The 14886-nt window shown below is 34.9% G+C and overlaps 1 protein-coding gene across 1 annotated transcript in view; it reads right to left on the bottom strand.

Moving 5' to 3' along the window:
* Nucleotides 1–14886, bottom strand: part of DSCAM (DS cell adhesion molecule) — a 715945-nt gene that overhangs the window by 107141 nt on the left and 593918 nt on the right. The window contains exons 17-18 of the mRNA XM_043997664.1: nt 7642–7882; nt 5522–5668 (exon numbers count right to left, since the gene is read on the bottom strand). Of these exons, the coding sequence (XP_043853599.1) occupies nt 5522–5668; nt 7642–7882 (388 nt within the window). The remainder of the gene's footprint in view (nt 1–5521; nt 5669–7641; nt 7883–14886) is intronic.

Raw genomic sequence — 14886 nt, 5'->3', positions numbered from 1 at the left:
TTTTCAGTCTACCTTTCCATGGCTCTTTATTACATGTAAATTTTATTGCATCATGATCTGAGAAGGATGTATTTACTATTTCTGCAATTCTACATTTCACTGATGTTTTTGTGCCCTAATAAATAGTCAATTATTGAGTATGTGCCATGTACCACTGAGAAAAAGGCATATTCCTTTCTATCCCCATTCAGTTTTCTCCAGATATCTATCATATCTAACTTTTCTAATATTCTATTCACCTCTTTAACTTCTTTCTTATTTATTTTGTGGTTAGATTTATCTAATTCTGAGAGAGGAAGGTTCCAATCCCCCACTAGTATAATTTTGCTGTCTATTTCCTCTTCTAACTCATTTAACTTCTCCCCTAAGAATTTTGATGCTATACCACTTGGTGCATACATGTTTAGCATTGATATTACTTCATTATTTATCATACGTTTTAGCAAGATGTAATTTCCTTCCTTATCACTTTTAATTAGATCTATTTTTGCTTTTGCTTTGTCTGAGATAAGAATTGCTACCCCTGCTTTTTTGAAGTCAGCTGAAGCATAATACATTTTGCTCCAACCTTTTACCTTTACACTGTGTGTATCTCTCTGCTTCAAATGTGTTTCTCATAAACAACATATTGTAGGATTCTGATTTTTAATCCACTCTGCTATTTGCTTCCATTTTATGGGAGAGTTCATCCCATTCACATTCACAGATATGATTATTAACTGTTTATTTTGCTCCATCTTCTTTTCCCCTTTGATTGTACTCTTTTTTTTCTTTCTTTCACCCTATTCCTCTTGACCAGTTTTGCTTCTGATCACTGACTCCCTCAATCTGCCCTCTCTGCCCTCCCTTTTATCAGCTGCCCTTCTTTTTCTTGCCACTTCCCCCCCCATTCTGCCCTCCCTTCTATCAATACCACCCTTTTCACCTTCCCCTTTTGTTTCCTTAAAGAATAAACTAAGATTCTTTATACAAATGGGAGTGTATGTTATTCCCTCCCTGAACCAAATCTGATGAGAGTAAGGTTGCAACAATGCTCACCCCTCCCTTCTTTCCCTTTATTGTAATGGGTTCTTTTTGTGCTTCTTCATATGATGCAATTAACCTCATCCCCGCCCCTTCTCCTTCCCCTAGTCTCCTTTTATTCTGCCCCTTAAGTTTCTTTATATCATTACATCAAAGTCAATTTAATAACAATACCTTAACAGAGATACAGATCCCAAGAGTTAAAAGTATTCCCCCCCCCCCCTGGCCCTTTACCTCTTTATATTTCTCTAGAGTCTTGTATTTGGAGATCAATTTTCTGTTAAGTTCTTGTCTTTTTCTCAGGAATCCTTGGAAGTCCTCCATTTCTCTGAAAGAAAATGATCTGTTTTGATGGGTAATTGATTATGGGTTGTAATCCAAGCTCCTTTGCCTTCCTGAATATCATATTCCAAGCCCTGCAATCCTTTAATGTTGAAGCTGCCAGGTCCTGTGCGATCCTGACTGTGGTTCCATGAAATTTAAATGGTTTCTTTCTGGATGCTTGGAGTATTTTCTGCTTCATCTGATAATTCTGGAGTTTGGCTACCATATTCCTTGAAGTGTTCCTTTTTGGATCTCTTTCAGGAGTTGATCCGTGTATTCTTTCAATGATGATTTTATCCTCTGATTCTAAAATTTCAGGGCAGTTCTCTGATAATTTCCTGGAAAATGGTGTCTAGACTCTTTTCTTGATCATGGCTTTCAGGTAGTCCAATAATTCTCAGATTATCTCTCCTGGACCTATTTTCCAAGTCAGTTGTTTTTCCAATGAGGTATTTCACATTTTCTTCTATTTTTTTTCAGTCTTTTGATTCTGCTCAATAGATTCTTGGTGTCCCAAGGAGTTATTAGGTTCCGTCTGCCCAATTTTAATTTTTAAGCCTTATTTTCTTCAGTAAGCTTTTGCACCTCTTTTTCCATTTGGCCAATTGTATTTTTTAAGGAATTGTTTTCCTCAGTCAACTTTTGTCCTTTTTGCAGTATAACTCTCATTTCTCTCATTTCTTTTTTCCATTTTTTCTTCTACCTATCTCATTTGATTTTTAAAAGCCTTTTTGAGCTCTTCAAAGAAGGCTTTTTGGTCTTGAGACAAGATCATCTTCCCCCTTGAGTCTTCATTTGTAGGCATTTTGACAAACTCATCTGAGTTTGAGTTTTGGTCTTCCCTTTCACTATAGAAGCTGTCAATGGTAAGGGTCCTTTTTTTGTTTCTTGCTCATGTTGTAGCCTATTTTTAAACTTATAAAGTTGAAGTCTGTTCTTGGGGCACAGGTTTCACTGTTGCAAGTTTCTTACTACTCTCAGCTGCACCACTCTCATCTGCCCCACTCTCAGCTGTGTTGAGTTGCAGCAGTGTCCAGCTGCCCACTGAGCCGACCTGTGCTGAGACGAACTGCCCACTGAAATGAGCTCTGCTGAATTGAGTTGCCAGCCGAGCTGAGCAGTATTGATCCTCCCTCCTCTTTCACCTAGGTGAGACAGACCTTTCCTGAAGTCTTTTTTTGGGGGGGGCAATGAGGGTTAAGTGACTTGCCTAGGGTCACACAGCTAGTGTCAAGTGTCTGAGACCAGATTTGAACTCAGGTCCTCCTGAATCCAGGGCTGGTGCTCTATCCACTGGGTCACCTAGCTGCCCCTCCTGAAGTCTTAATTATCTCAAGTAGGAGGACTGTGTCTTTCTTCTTGTAGATTCTGTAGTTCCAGAATCTGTTTAGAGGCTTGATTTAATGTTGTTTTTGAGGGAAACACAGGAAAGTTCAGGCAACTTCCAGCCTTCTCTCCACCATCTTTGTACAACCGTTTTGGAAAGCAAATTGGAATTACATGAATAAAGTGACTAAAATTTCCATACCTTTTAACCTTGTGATTCAACTATTTGGATAATAACAACAACAGCAACATCAACAAAAACAACAATATTATTTTATATGGCACTTTAAAATTTGCAAAGTGTTTTACAAATATTTATTCTCACAACAAGTTTGAGTTAAGTGCAATTATTTTTTCTATTTTATAGATGAGGAAACTGATGAAGGGAGAAGTTGCTGCTTGCCTAAGAATTTTCATGAACTGATGCAAAGTCACATAAGCAGAGATAAGAAGCAATATCCATGAGTATGACAATGTAAACAGAAAAATCCACCAGAAAACAATTAAAAGTGAATGCGAGGGGGCAGCTAGGTGGCACAGTGGATAAATCACCAGCCCTGGATTCAGGAGGACCTGAGTTCAAATCTGGCCTCAGACACTTGACACTTACTAGCTGTGTGACCCTGGGCAAATCACTGAACCATCATTGCTCTGCAATAATACTCCCCAAAACCAAAACAAAACATACAAACAAACAAACAAAAAGTGAATGCTGCAAAACTATAAAGAATGTCTGGCTCCACAGAAGACACTCACACCCCACCCCTTTGTAGAGGTGGGAGGACCATGAGTATAATACTTTGTATATCCCCTCCAATATTTGTCATTTTCCTCTTCTATTCTTTTAGCCAATCTAATATGTATGAGGTAGTACCCTAAAATTGTTTTGATTTGCATCTTCCCAATTAATAGTGAGTTAGAGCTATTTTTATTTTGGTGGGGCAATGAAGGTTCAGTGAGTTGCCCAGGGTCACACAGCTAGTAAGTGTCAAGTGTCTGAGGCCAGACTTGAACTCAGGTCCTCCTGAATCCAGGGCTGGTGCTGTATCCACTGCACCACCTAGCTGCCCCTGAATTAGAGCATTTTTTTTTTTAGTGAGGCAATTGGGATTAAGTGACTTGCCCAGGGTCACACAGCTAGTAAATGTTAAGTGTCTGAGGCTGGATTTGAACTCATGTACTCTTGAATCCAGGGCTGGTGCTCTATCCACTGTGCCATCTAGCTGCCCCGAATTAGAGCATTTTTTAATATGGCTATAGATAGCTTTACTTACTTCCGAAACTATTCATATCTTTCAATCATATATATAAGGGGGGATGGCTCTTACTTTTAGAAATTTTACCCAGTTCTCTATATGTTTGAGAAATGGGAACTTTATCAGAGAAATGCTTCACAAATTTTTTCACAGTTGTTATTTGTTTGTTTTTGTTTTTTTTTGTGAGGCAATTGGGGTTAAGTGACTTGCCCAGGGTCACACAGATAGTAAGTGTCAAGTGTCTGAGGCCAGGTTTGAACTCAGGTCCTCCTGGCTCCAGGGCCAGTGCTCTATCCACTGTGCCACCTAGCTGTCCTCACAGTTGTTACTGATAACTGCATTTGCTTCCATACTATTCTCTTTGCCCCCTCATTTATTGTATTCTTTCTCTCCCTTCATCCTGTCCCTCCTCAAAAGTGTTTTGCTTCTAACACCTCCCCAATCTGTCCTCCCTTCTATCACATACCCCACTCCTCTTATCCCCCTCCACTCCATTTTTCTGCCCTGTAACTGTGAAGAGGATACCCATTCCACTGTGGCTCCATGCTCTGCTGTGCTGGTGCTCCTCCTCACCCTGATACTGCCTCCCAGGATGGCGACTTGGATCTGAGTATGGTAGAGTTGTAAATTGATTTGACCATTCTGTACAGCAATGTGGAACTGTGCTCAAAGGGCTATAAAAGTATGCATACTCTTTGACCTAGCAATACCACTACTAGGTCTGTATCCAAAAAGATATAAAAAAGAAAAAGAAAAGGCACCTATAGGTACAAAAATATGTATAGCAACTCTTTTCTGGTGGCAAAGAATTGGAAATTGAGAAGATGCTCATCTATTGGGGAATGGCTGAACAAATTGTCAGTGTGTGATCCTGTTGAAATACCATAAGAAATAATGAGCAGGATGGTCTCTGAAAAATCTGATGCAAAGCAAAATGTACTGTATTCAAAGTAACAGCAATATTGTAAAATGATCAGCTGTGAATGACTTAGCTCTTCTCAGTAATACAAGGATCCAAGACAACTCTGAAGGACATGATAAAAATGTTTTCCATTCCCAAAGAAAGAACTGATGGTGTCTGAATACAGATTTAAGCATAGTTTAAAAAAATTTTACTTAATTTTTCTTGTGTTTTTTGTCTGTTTTTTCACAACATGACTAGTATGGAAATATTTTGAATAACTACACACATATAACCTATATCTAATTGCTTGCCTTCTCCAAGAGGGGATAGGAGGGAAGAAGGGAGATAATTGGAACTCAAAGTTTTAAAAATAGGTGTTAAAAATATTTTTACATACATTTGGGGAAAAATAAAATACCAAATGAAGAAAAACAAATTAAAATCCCACTAAAAGGAGTGCAAACGTGTATTGAAATACAGACATGCAAAAGATGTCCCACTAGTATTATAACACATTTTCACTGAAAAAAAAAAGTCGTTGATAACATGATCCTTTAAATAGAATTTTAACAGTGCCTTGCACATAGGAGGTACTCAAATACTCGTTGACTCATGTTTAAGCCGACAGACTACAAAATACACGAATTCTCTTTGTAACATCTTGAATATCCTAGTCACATTCTCTTACCTCCATCCAAGAGATTGGCCCAGTATATTACTCTGAATCCTTGGAGAATTCCATTCAAGGCTTCTTTGGCAAGTGTTGACCAGGTTATGGATATGGTTTCTGGTGATGTAGCTATGGCTTGGACATTCTCTGGAGGGTAACTGGGCACTGAAATTAAAATTTAAAAACAGAATAAACTATAGTACTGTGGTATAAAAGTAAAGAAGTAAAGGTTGTCATAATTCTCTTGCACAAACATTCTCACACCTCTATAAAGTGATTTTATATCATTATCATACAAGTGTATGCTTGATTGGTGTTATCTCAATAGTTCTTACTTTATTTTTCAGAAGGTCATTTTTTTTTTTTTTTGTGAGGCAATTGGGGTTACGTGACTTGCCCAGAGTCACACAGCTAGTAAGAGTTGTGTCTGAGGCCAGATTTGAACTCAGGTTCTCCTGAATCCAGGGCCGGTGCTCTATTCACTGCACCACCTAGCTACCCCCAGAAGGTCATTCTCATTCTTATCAGGTGAAATGAATTTAAGACTAATATAAGACCTTAATTTCTGATCATTGTAATTTAGTATTTATGATTCAACTGTTGCAGTATACATTCACCATAATCTATCATAGTACAATTCAAAAATTCATACTCTTACCCTACCCCCCAAAAATCCTAATAAAAATTGACTTCATCCTCATATCTTCACATACATTGTTGTTTTCTTTGCCTTCAGTTTGCATTTGTGTTTTTTGTTTGAAAGGAAGGGTAGGGAAAAATTAGCTGGGCAATTAGGAATCTCTAGTAAGGATCATTTTATTGGATATACATCAAAGATCTAGAATTATTTCCCCCCTGACATTAGAAGTAATTATATTATTCTCAAATCATATTGTGTTCTCGGCATTAATACTTTATATTTTTCCAGGAAATATTGAAAAATTATTTATTTAAATGTGCACATTAGTAAAATAAACCACTAGTAAAAACCTAAGGTACATTAAGCATGTTCTATAAACTAGTGAAGGTAAGAGAAAAGGAAGACATTTTAATATTCTTATTAATAGGAACTCCTTTTCTACAAATACCATTTCTGGTCATTTAATATAATGAGCCATTTCTCTCCTCAAAATTAGGCATACATCATTAATTTTGACAGAGGTAATTATAGGCTTAAAATAACTATTTGTTACTCTTAATATAAAATACCCAGTAATTGATATTATTACCTTGTAGATGTCATTTTTTTCCTTCAATATTGACACAGCATGACAGAGTGGATAAAGAACTGGTGGTCAAGCTAGGTTTCAATTCCAACCTCTGATACAAACTGACTGTGTGAAATTGGACAAGTCATTTAAATTCTCAGGCAACTTTTTAAGACTATAAATTTGAGAAAAGGGGCCAACCTGCATTGTTAGAGAGTTTCCACATCAGGTATCATCCCTAACATTTTTTCCTCACAGTATAGCACTAACTATATGTTTCCAGAACCTCCTAAATTTAAAAATCTTACACCATATTTTTGTATCATATTAAAATCCTATTTTACTATTTATGATTTGATCTCCCTTCTATCAGCTGAATTGATATTTCCTGAACACTAGAGTGAGATGCATATGAAGTCTTAGAAAAATGAAATAATCTTATTTAATAAAACAATCACCAAAGTCCTTCTTTTAAAATGGAAATGGAGTATTCTTAGAGCGGATTATGTTGTTGCCTTCTAGCTAACCACTTTCAATAAACAAGAAGAGATAGACACAGAACTTCACTTGAGAAGACCTAAATCTTGTATTTTAAATCACATGGAGCAGTTCAAAGAAAGAAATAATTTTGCCTTTGCAAACAAGTACTATTAGAGTTTCGACTAAACTATACTGCAACTCTTGGAGTGAAATAAGACATTTACCTAATTACATTTGTCAAACCCGATTCCTTTGTCAATGTGAGGTTATTTTTCTTGCTGATAAATCAACATCAGCTCAGTAAGCATAAGCACAGGAGAAAAACTAGACTGGTACTTAAATAAAAAAGTAAGATGAGACAAAAAAACCCCAACCTGTTGCTCTTTAGGGAAGAAAAAACAATAAACTTCAATACTGGCCTGCAACAGCCAAACAAGCAGAAGCACATACCATCCTCTAGGGTAGTGGTAATGATTTCCTGAGAAGAAGGTCCTGTTCCAGCTCGGTTGCATGCCTGTACCACAAGGCCATACTGAGTGAATTTATTTAGGTTGTCAAGAGTATAAATTTCACTGTCTCCAGTGGTATCAATGCTGATAATGTTGAATTGGAAGTTGCCTCCTGTGCTATATTCCCGGTAACCTATTTGGTAACCTCGAATAATGCCATTTTGCAAGTGTTTCTTTGGAGCCTAAATAGGAAAGAAAATATAATACTCAAAAATAGCTAGAGATGAAATCAATACCTATCCAGAACTTTGAGCCTTACAAAAGGAATGAAGGTGAGCCACTTTCTACAAAGTCTTCAGTGATGATCAAATTATTAACTTCTGCCTATGTACAGAGTTAAATATAAAGAAATACTAATATTCCAGGAATTTTTGTGAGGCAATGAGGCTTAAATGACTTGCCCAGGGTCACACAGCTAGTAAGTGTCAAGTGTCTGAGGCCAGATTTGAACTCAGGTCCTCCTGAATCCAGGACCAGTGCTTTATCCACAGGACCACCTAGCTGCCCCATATTCTAGGACATTGTTAGTACCAAGTTAAAAAGATGATACTCCAATAATATCTAGAGAACTTTCTTAAACCTAGAGAAGAAATTTGGGGGAATGAGTGACACTTCTCAAGTTTTTGAAGGACTGTTATACCTTAGAGTCAGGAAGACCTGAGTTCAAGTTCTGTATTTGAAACATGCTCTTTATGACTATGGTTAAGTGTATTAAACTCTCAATGCCTCAGGCACCTGGGAGTTTTGGTTGAGTTGTTATCATCATCTGTAGAAGGACTTTTTACACTGGCATTCCTCAATACTGATAAAATCACAGGACTAGTCCATACTATTTGCCTATGTCTCAATCATGTAAAACTGGCTTTAGACTAGTTTTTCTTCTTCTCCTAGAAGAACACAAGGAAAAATTGGTAGCAGTTGCAGAGAGACCAATTTAGGTTCAATATAATGAAAAATTTCCTAAAATTTAAAGTTGTCCAAAATTGGAATAAATTGTTTCAAGAGGAAGAAAGATTCTCTCTCACCAAAAGTCCTCTGGAAGAAACCAGATGTCCATTGGTCAAGGAGGTTTTAGAGGTTAGTCCTATGTTTTTAATGGTTAGACTAGAGAAACTTTGGGGCTTTTTCCAACAACTGAAATAATAAGATCTTGTTGTAGTACAGAAATTAAGTTAAAAAATATATTTGAACTGACATGCAGATGTTAAATGTTTATGATAAAATAATGTGTTAAGCAAGCATAAAATACTACTTAAAATAAAAATTATATTAGAACATCTATTTGTATAAAAACAATGACAAGGCTAATAAAAATAATATTTATTCAGTCAAACAACATGTACTGTATATAAACCATGTCTTTGATGGATATAGAGTGCCTGGTCTGGAGTCAGAAAGACATATTCATGAATTAAAATTTGGCTTCAGATACTTCCTAGCTGCATGACCCTGGGCAAGTCACAACCCCGATTACCTCAGTTCCTCTTCTGTAAAATGAACTGGAGAGGGAAATGGCAAACTACTCCAATATCATTGCCAAGAAAATCCAAAATAGGGTCATAAAGAGTTGGGCATGACTGAAACAACTGAACAACCAAAAATTTCACTATTAATAGCTATAACACTTGAGGTCCCCTCTCCATCTAATTTCCCACCAAAACTGTTTATTCAACTAGTTGCTCATGAGTTGTTCATAGTTATTCAACTTATTGAAACTACTTATTCAATTTGGGCAGTGTAAACATATAATATTTATACCTAATGGACATTCCAATAATAAATGTCAAATTTCTATTATTCAATCACTTTATGAAAATCACTTGTTCATTGTTTTTCATTTTGAGATTTAGTACCACATTTGATATTATGACACAATCAAGGTATTTTTTCTCCTTTTTTAGTAGGTGAAATACAGCCTCAGGAACTCCTGACTTTCAGAAGAACTGAAGATGTGGTTCTGGTTTGCTTGTTTGTGTTATAGTGAATAAAAAAAAAATGTGAGCTCTTTCATAAATTCTTCTTTGAATCCCCACATTTTTAGCTATTCTACTGCTACAACATTAAGAATTTTACTCCTGGATATTTAAAAGGTAGTTTCTTATTTTAAATTATTCATGTTTTCACTGTCAGTAAACAAAGTAATATGTATTTTCATATCATGGGCATTTAGACACTGTACTGTACATCAACCACATGATACTAGCTACTCTATAATTCAGTTCAACATTAATTAAGCAATGAAGCATACTGTAGCCCTGGGGAATCTAAAAATACCTATAACAAAGCTTATTCTTGCTTCAAGAAATTTTGCTAACCTTGGAAGATACATGGGAACACACTAGAGTTGGGTCTAGTATCTTTAAACCACCAAGCTATCCACTAGTATCTCTTGTTGTTGTTGCTGTTGTTGTTGTTTTTTGCAGGGCAATGAGGGTTGTTACTTGCCCAGGGTCACACAGCTAGTGTCAAGTTTCTGAGCCGGATTTGAACTCAGGCCCTGTTGAATCCAGAGCCAGTGCTTTATCCACTGCACCACCTAGCTGCCACAATATCCACTAGTATCTTGCAGGTAGACTCATACAATGAACACTTCTTAGTCATAGGGAAGAAGGAAGAGGTTGTTGCTAGACCCTATCATCAAATTTCCATCCAATCATATTGTTTCTCATGCCTCAGTTATGTCATGTTGTCACTTACTCTGTTCTGTTCTTTGTACTATACTCCCCCAAACCTATAAAAGAAATCTATCTTCATTCAGAGTTTCAGCTTACTGAGGAAGCTGAGATCCTTTTTATTTGGTAGATTTGTGCTTTACCAGTAAATTGATTATGATTAGAACTTTTATGCCTGTTTACCTTATTTCAACTGTTACACTATGTATATAACACTTTCAAGTTTGACTGAAAATTTTACTTGTCAACAGTCTGATTTTGGATTTGTACTAATCTTTATGTTTTTTAAAAAAGAATTTCAGGAAGACCAGTTATAAGGTGACACTTTTCTTTTAAAAAGTGGTTTTAATTGGTTTTATACCCTTCAGCTTAATTGTGGGGAAAATACATGGCAAAATATATATTGATTATTTTTGAGGCAGGCTTGAGTTCACTCCCCATGCCCAAGAAACAATAAGAAATGTTATGAAACAAGTTTGAAATGGAAAATCAGCCCATGTTGAAGTTAGAGTTGAATATGGTGGTTGATTCTATAGTGCAGAGTTGTGGAACGGTGAAAAAAACGATGAATGAAAATGAAAAGGTAATTACTAAGCACTTGCTATATTTAGGCACTGTGGATACATTTATCAAAAGTGAGACAGTCCCTCTCTTAGAAGAACTTACATTCTAACAAGGGGAGACAACAAAAATAGGAAATAATCAAAGAAATCACACATTAGCTTAAAAACAATCAAGTATTGAGATGAAAAAAGGGTTAAAGCACTGAGAGAAAAATTAAGGAAAAGTTATGATAAAGTCAGAGCTTCCCTAATGCAGAGAGGTAATGGACTAACAGTTCATTATGAGACATACATTTTTTGGGACGTGGCCAATGTAAGAATTTATTTTCTTTGATTATGTACATATTTTTTACAAGGGTTTTATTTTCATTTTTTGTTTTAGTTTTGAATGGGAGGGAGATTTGGGATGGAAAAAATAACTTTTGGTCATTAGAAAAAATGATTTTTAAATAAAAAAATTTTTGAGGAAAGAAAAGGAAGGATAATAAGAAGCTTCTGAGTGGAAGTGGTAAACCTTACCCCCAAAATGGAATCCTCAAAGCCAGAACAGACCAAATAGAAATTAATGACTCCCTGAGACATCAAAAATATTAGAATAAAACAAAAGATTATAAAACAGGCAACATGTTTAAAATTGAATGTCAAAAACAACTAAACTGGAAAACAAGTCAAGGAGAGAGTATTTACAAATCATTGGACTAAAAAAAGGAATACTTACAAAATTATGAAATATCTAAATCTTAAAAATAATCCTAACAAAAAAAAAGGAAACAAAGAATGGAAGAAACTTCTGGGTTCACAGGAGAATTCTACCAAACATTAAAATAGCAATTGGTATCAATAGTATAGAAATTATTCTAAAAAAATTGAGAAAGAAAACAGTAGACTTATTTCATGAGACAAAAAATCCCAATACTTTGGTCAGGGAAAGACAAAGGAGAACTAGTGATCAAAACATTAATGAATATTGATTGAAAAAAATTAAATAAAATCCTGTTAAACAGATTATAACAAACGATCCTAGAAACAATTCATTATGATCAAGTTGGATTTATGTCAGAGATGGTTCAGGATGGTTCAACCCTGGGGAAAATAATTAAATAATCACATTTAAGAAAACACCCCAAAATACATGATAATTTCAATCAATGTAGATAAAAACCTTTTGACAAAGTACAACACTCATTTTTTGTATAAAATCCCTACAATATGCAGGCACAGAGAAACCTTTAAAAAAACAGAGCATCTATTTAAGACTGAAGCACAAGTAATATTAAATGGGGAAACACCATAAGTTTCCCAAGTTAATACAGGAATAAAGCAAAAATGCCCACATTCTCCACTATTATTTTATAGAGTTCTAAAATGTGGGAAATAGAAATAAGATCAGAGAATGAAATTAAAGGCATGAAGATGGGTAAGAAGAGAATAAAACTATTCTTTACCAATTATATGATAGTTTACCAAGAACTAATACACAATATTCTTTGATATAATAAATTCAGCAAAGTTACAATCTATAAAAATAAATTCCCCCAAATCAATAGTATTTCTTTATGATAATGACTAAACCCAAGAGAAAATAATGGAAAGGGAAATCTCATTCAATATAAGTGCAAATGTAGTAAAATACTTGGGGATCAATATACCAAAGCACAAAATACTTAGATTTAATTACAAAGTTCTCCTTAAAGAAATAAAGAACTACTTTTAATGAAGGAATATTCTGTGGTCATGTTTGGGCCTTGACAATACTATTCAAGTTAATTTATAGTTTTTATGCCATGCCAATAAAATTATCAAAGTTTTTTTTTTTTGTTTGTTTTTTGCAGGGCAATGGGGGTTAAGTGACTTGCTCAGGGTCATACAGCTAGTAAGTGTCAAGTGTCTGAGGCTGGATTTGAACTCAGGTAGTCCTGAATCCAGGGCTGGTGTTTTATCCACTGCACCACCTAGCCACCCCTGGTTTTTTTTAAAATAGAGCTTAATAAAATAACAAAATTCTTTTGGAGAAACAAAAGATCAAGGCTGTTAAGGAAAATCCTAAAGTTAGGAATGAAGAGGAGGAAGAGAATAGCACTTCCAGACCTCTAAATATATTACAAAACAGCAGTCATCACAACCATTTTGTAGTGATATAAAAATAGAAAGTTAGATCAGTGGAACAGAATAGACGAGGAAGATCAAAAACAATACAACTCAATAACCCAGCATTGGAAAAAAAAAACAGAAAACATAAAATTATTTAGCAAAGAACTCCTTTTTTGAATAAAAACTTCTGGAAAACCTAAAAAGCAGACTGGCAGAAATTAGGGTTAGATTAACATGTAACATATTCCACAATAAATTCAATATGTGACCTTATTATAAAAGATCATATCATTAAAAAATGAGAAGAGAAAAAGACCATGTCTTTCATAGATACGGGCAAGAGTTGTATTATTACTTTTTTGTTTTGTTTTGGTTTTTTGGTGTTAATGTTTTAATTTAATTTTTTTTCAAATTAAAAAAAATCTATTTTTTCCCTCTACTATGTTCCTTACCACTTGAAAAAAGAAAAAGGAAAAAAATACTTTTAAACAATTGTGCAGGGCAGCTAGGTGGTACTGCAGATAAAGCACCGGCCTTGGATTCAGGAAGACCTGAGTTCAAATCCGGCCCGGACACTTGACACTTACTAGCTGTATGACCCTGGGCAAGTCACTTAACTCTCATTGCCTCAACCCCCCCCCCCCACCAAACCCAAAAAAACCAATTGTGCATAATCAAACAAAATAAATCCCTATACTGACTCTGTCCAAAAAAAGGAGATGTATTCTTAACCAAATAAGGGATAATGATGAAAGGAATAATGTAGTATAGTATATATGCCAGGCACTTTGCTTAGCTCTTTACACATATTATCTCATTTGATTCTCACAAAAACCCTGGGATATAGGTGCTGTTATTATCCTCATTTTACAGATGAGGAAATGTAGGCAAGAAGATATTAAGTGACTTGTACAGGTCACATAGCTCATAAGTGTCTGAGGCCAGATTTAAACTGAAGTTTCTCTGCTCTATTCACTGAGACATCTAGCTGCTTCTAAAACAACTAGATAAAAGTCAATTACTAAGCATAAAGTAGATAACTTTATTTCATAACAGTAAAAAGCTTCAGAACCAAGAAAATTAAGATATCGAGGTAAGAAGAGAAGTGGTTAAATGGAAAAAAAGTAGCAATATTTTTCTGATCAGGTTTTACTATCCCAGATATAAAGACACCCCTCCTCCCACACATACATACATACTCCTTTGTGTGTATATGTATATGTATGTATGTATAGTGGATGAATCTGTGAATCAGTATAAATGTTTTATAAAACAATTTGGAATTATGTAAATAAATTAATTAAAATATCCATACCCTTTGACCTTGTTATTCCACTGCTAGGTTCATATTCAAAAGACATCATTGATAAGAATAAAGTTCTCATACACATCAATATATTTATAGTAGCACTTTTGTGGTAACAAAGTATTGAGAATAATGTACACACCCATGGGTTAGGAAATGGCTAGAGATTATGATATGTGAATGTAATAGAATATTACTATACTGTGAGAAATGACAAATATAATGAGTACAGGGAAGCATGGAAGATTTACATGAACTGACAAAAAATAAAGTAAGAAGATCCAAGAAAATAATTTACATAATGTCTATATGGAAAGAATATTCATAAAACAATCAAAAGGGAATGTTGAGAAATCACAAAGAAAAAGTATGGCTCCTAAAAGACATATAAGAAGACATATTTAGTCCCTCCCTTTTCTGAGGTGTTAGGTCTGTATGTGCAGAACATTACATACATTTTTAGACTTTAAAAAACATTTATTCTTTTTCTGAATTCCTCCTTTTCCTTTTTTTCCTTTTTTAAACTTTAAAATATAATTTGTTATATGATATGT

Source organism: Dromiciops gliroides, chromosome 3 (genome assembly GCF_019393635.1).
Source record: "Dromiciops gliroides isolate mDroGli1 chromosome 3, mDroGli1.pri, whole genome shotgun sequence".
Taxonomy (NCBI): Eukaryota; Metazoa; Chordata; class Mammalia; order Microbiotheria; family Microbiotheriidae; genus Dromiciops; species Dromiciops gliroides.
The sequence above is the reverse complement of the archived record's forward strand: the minus strand, read 5'-3'. Positions and strand labels throughout refer to the sequence as shown.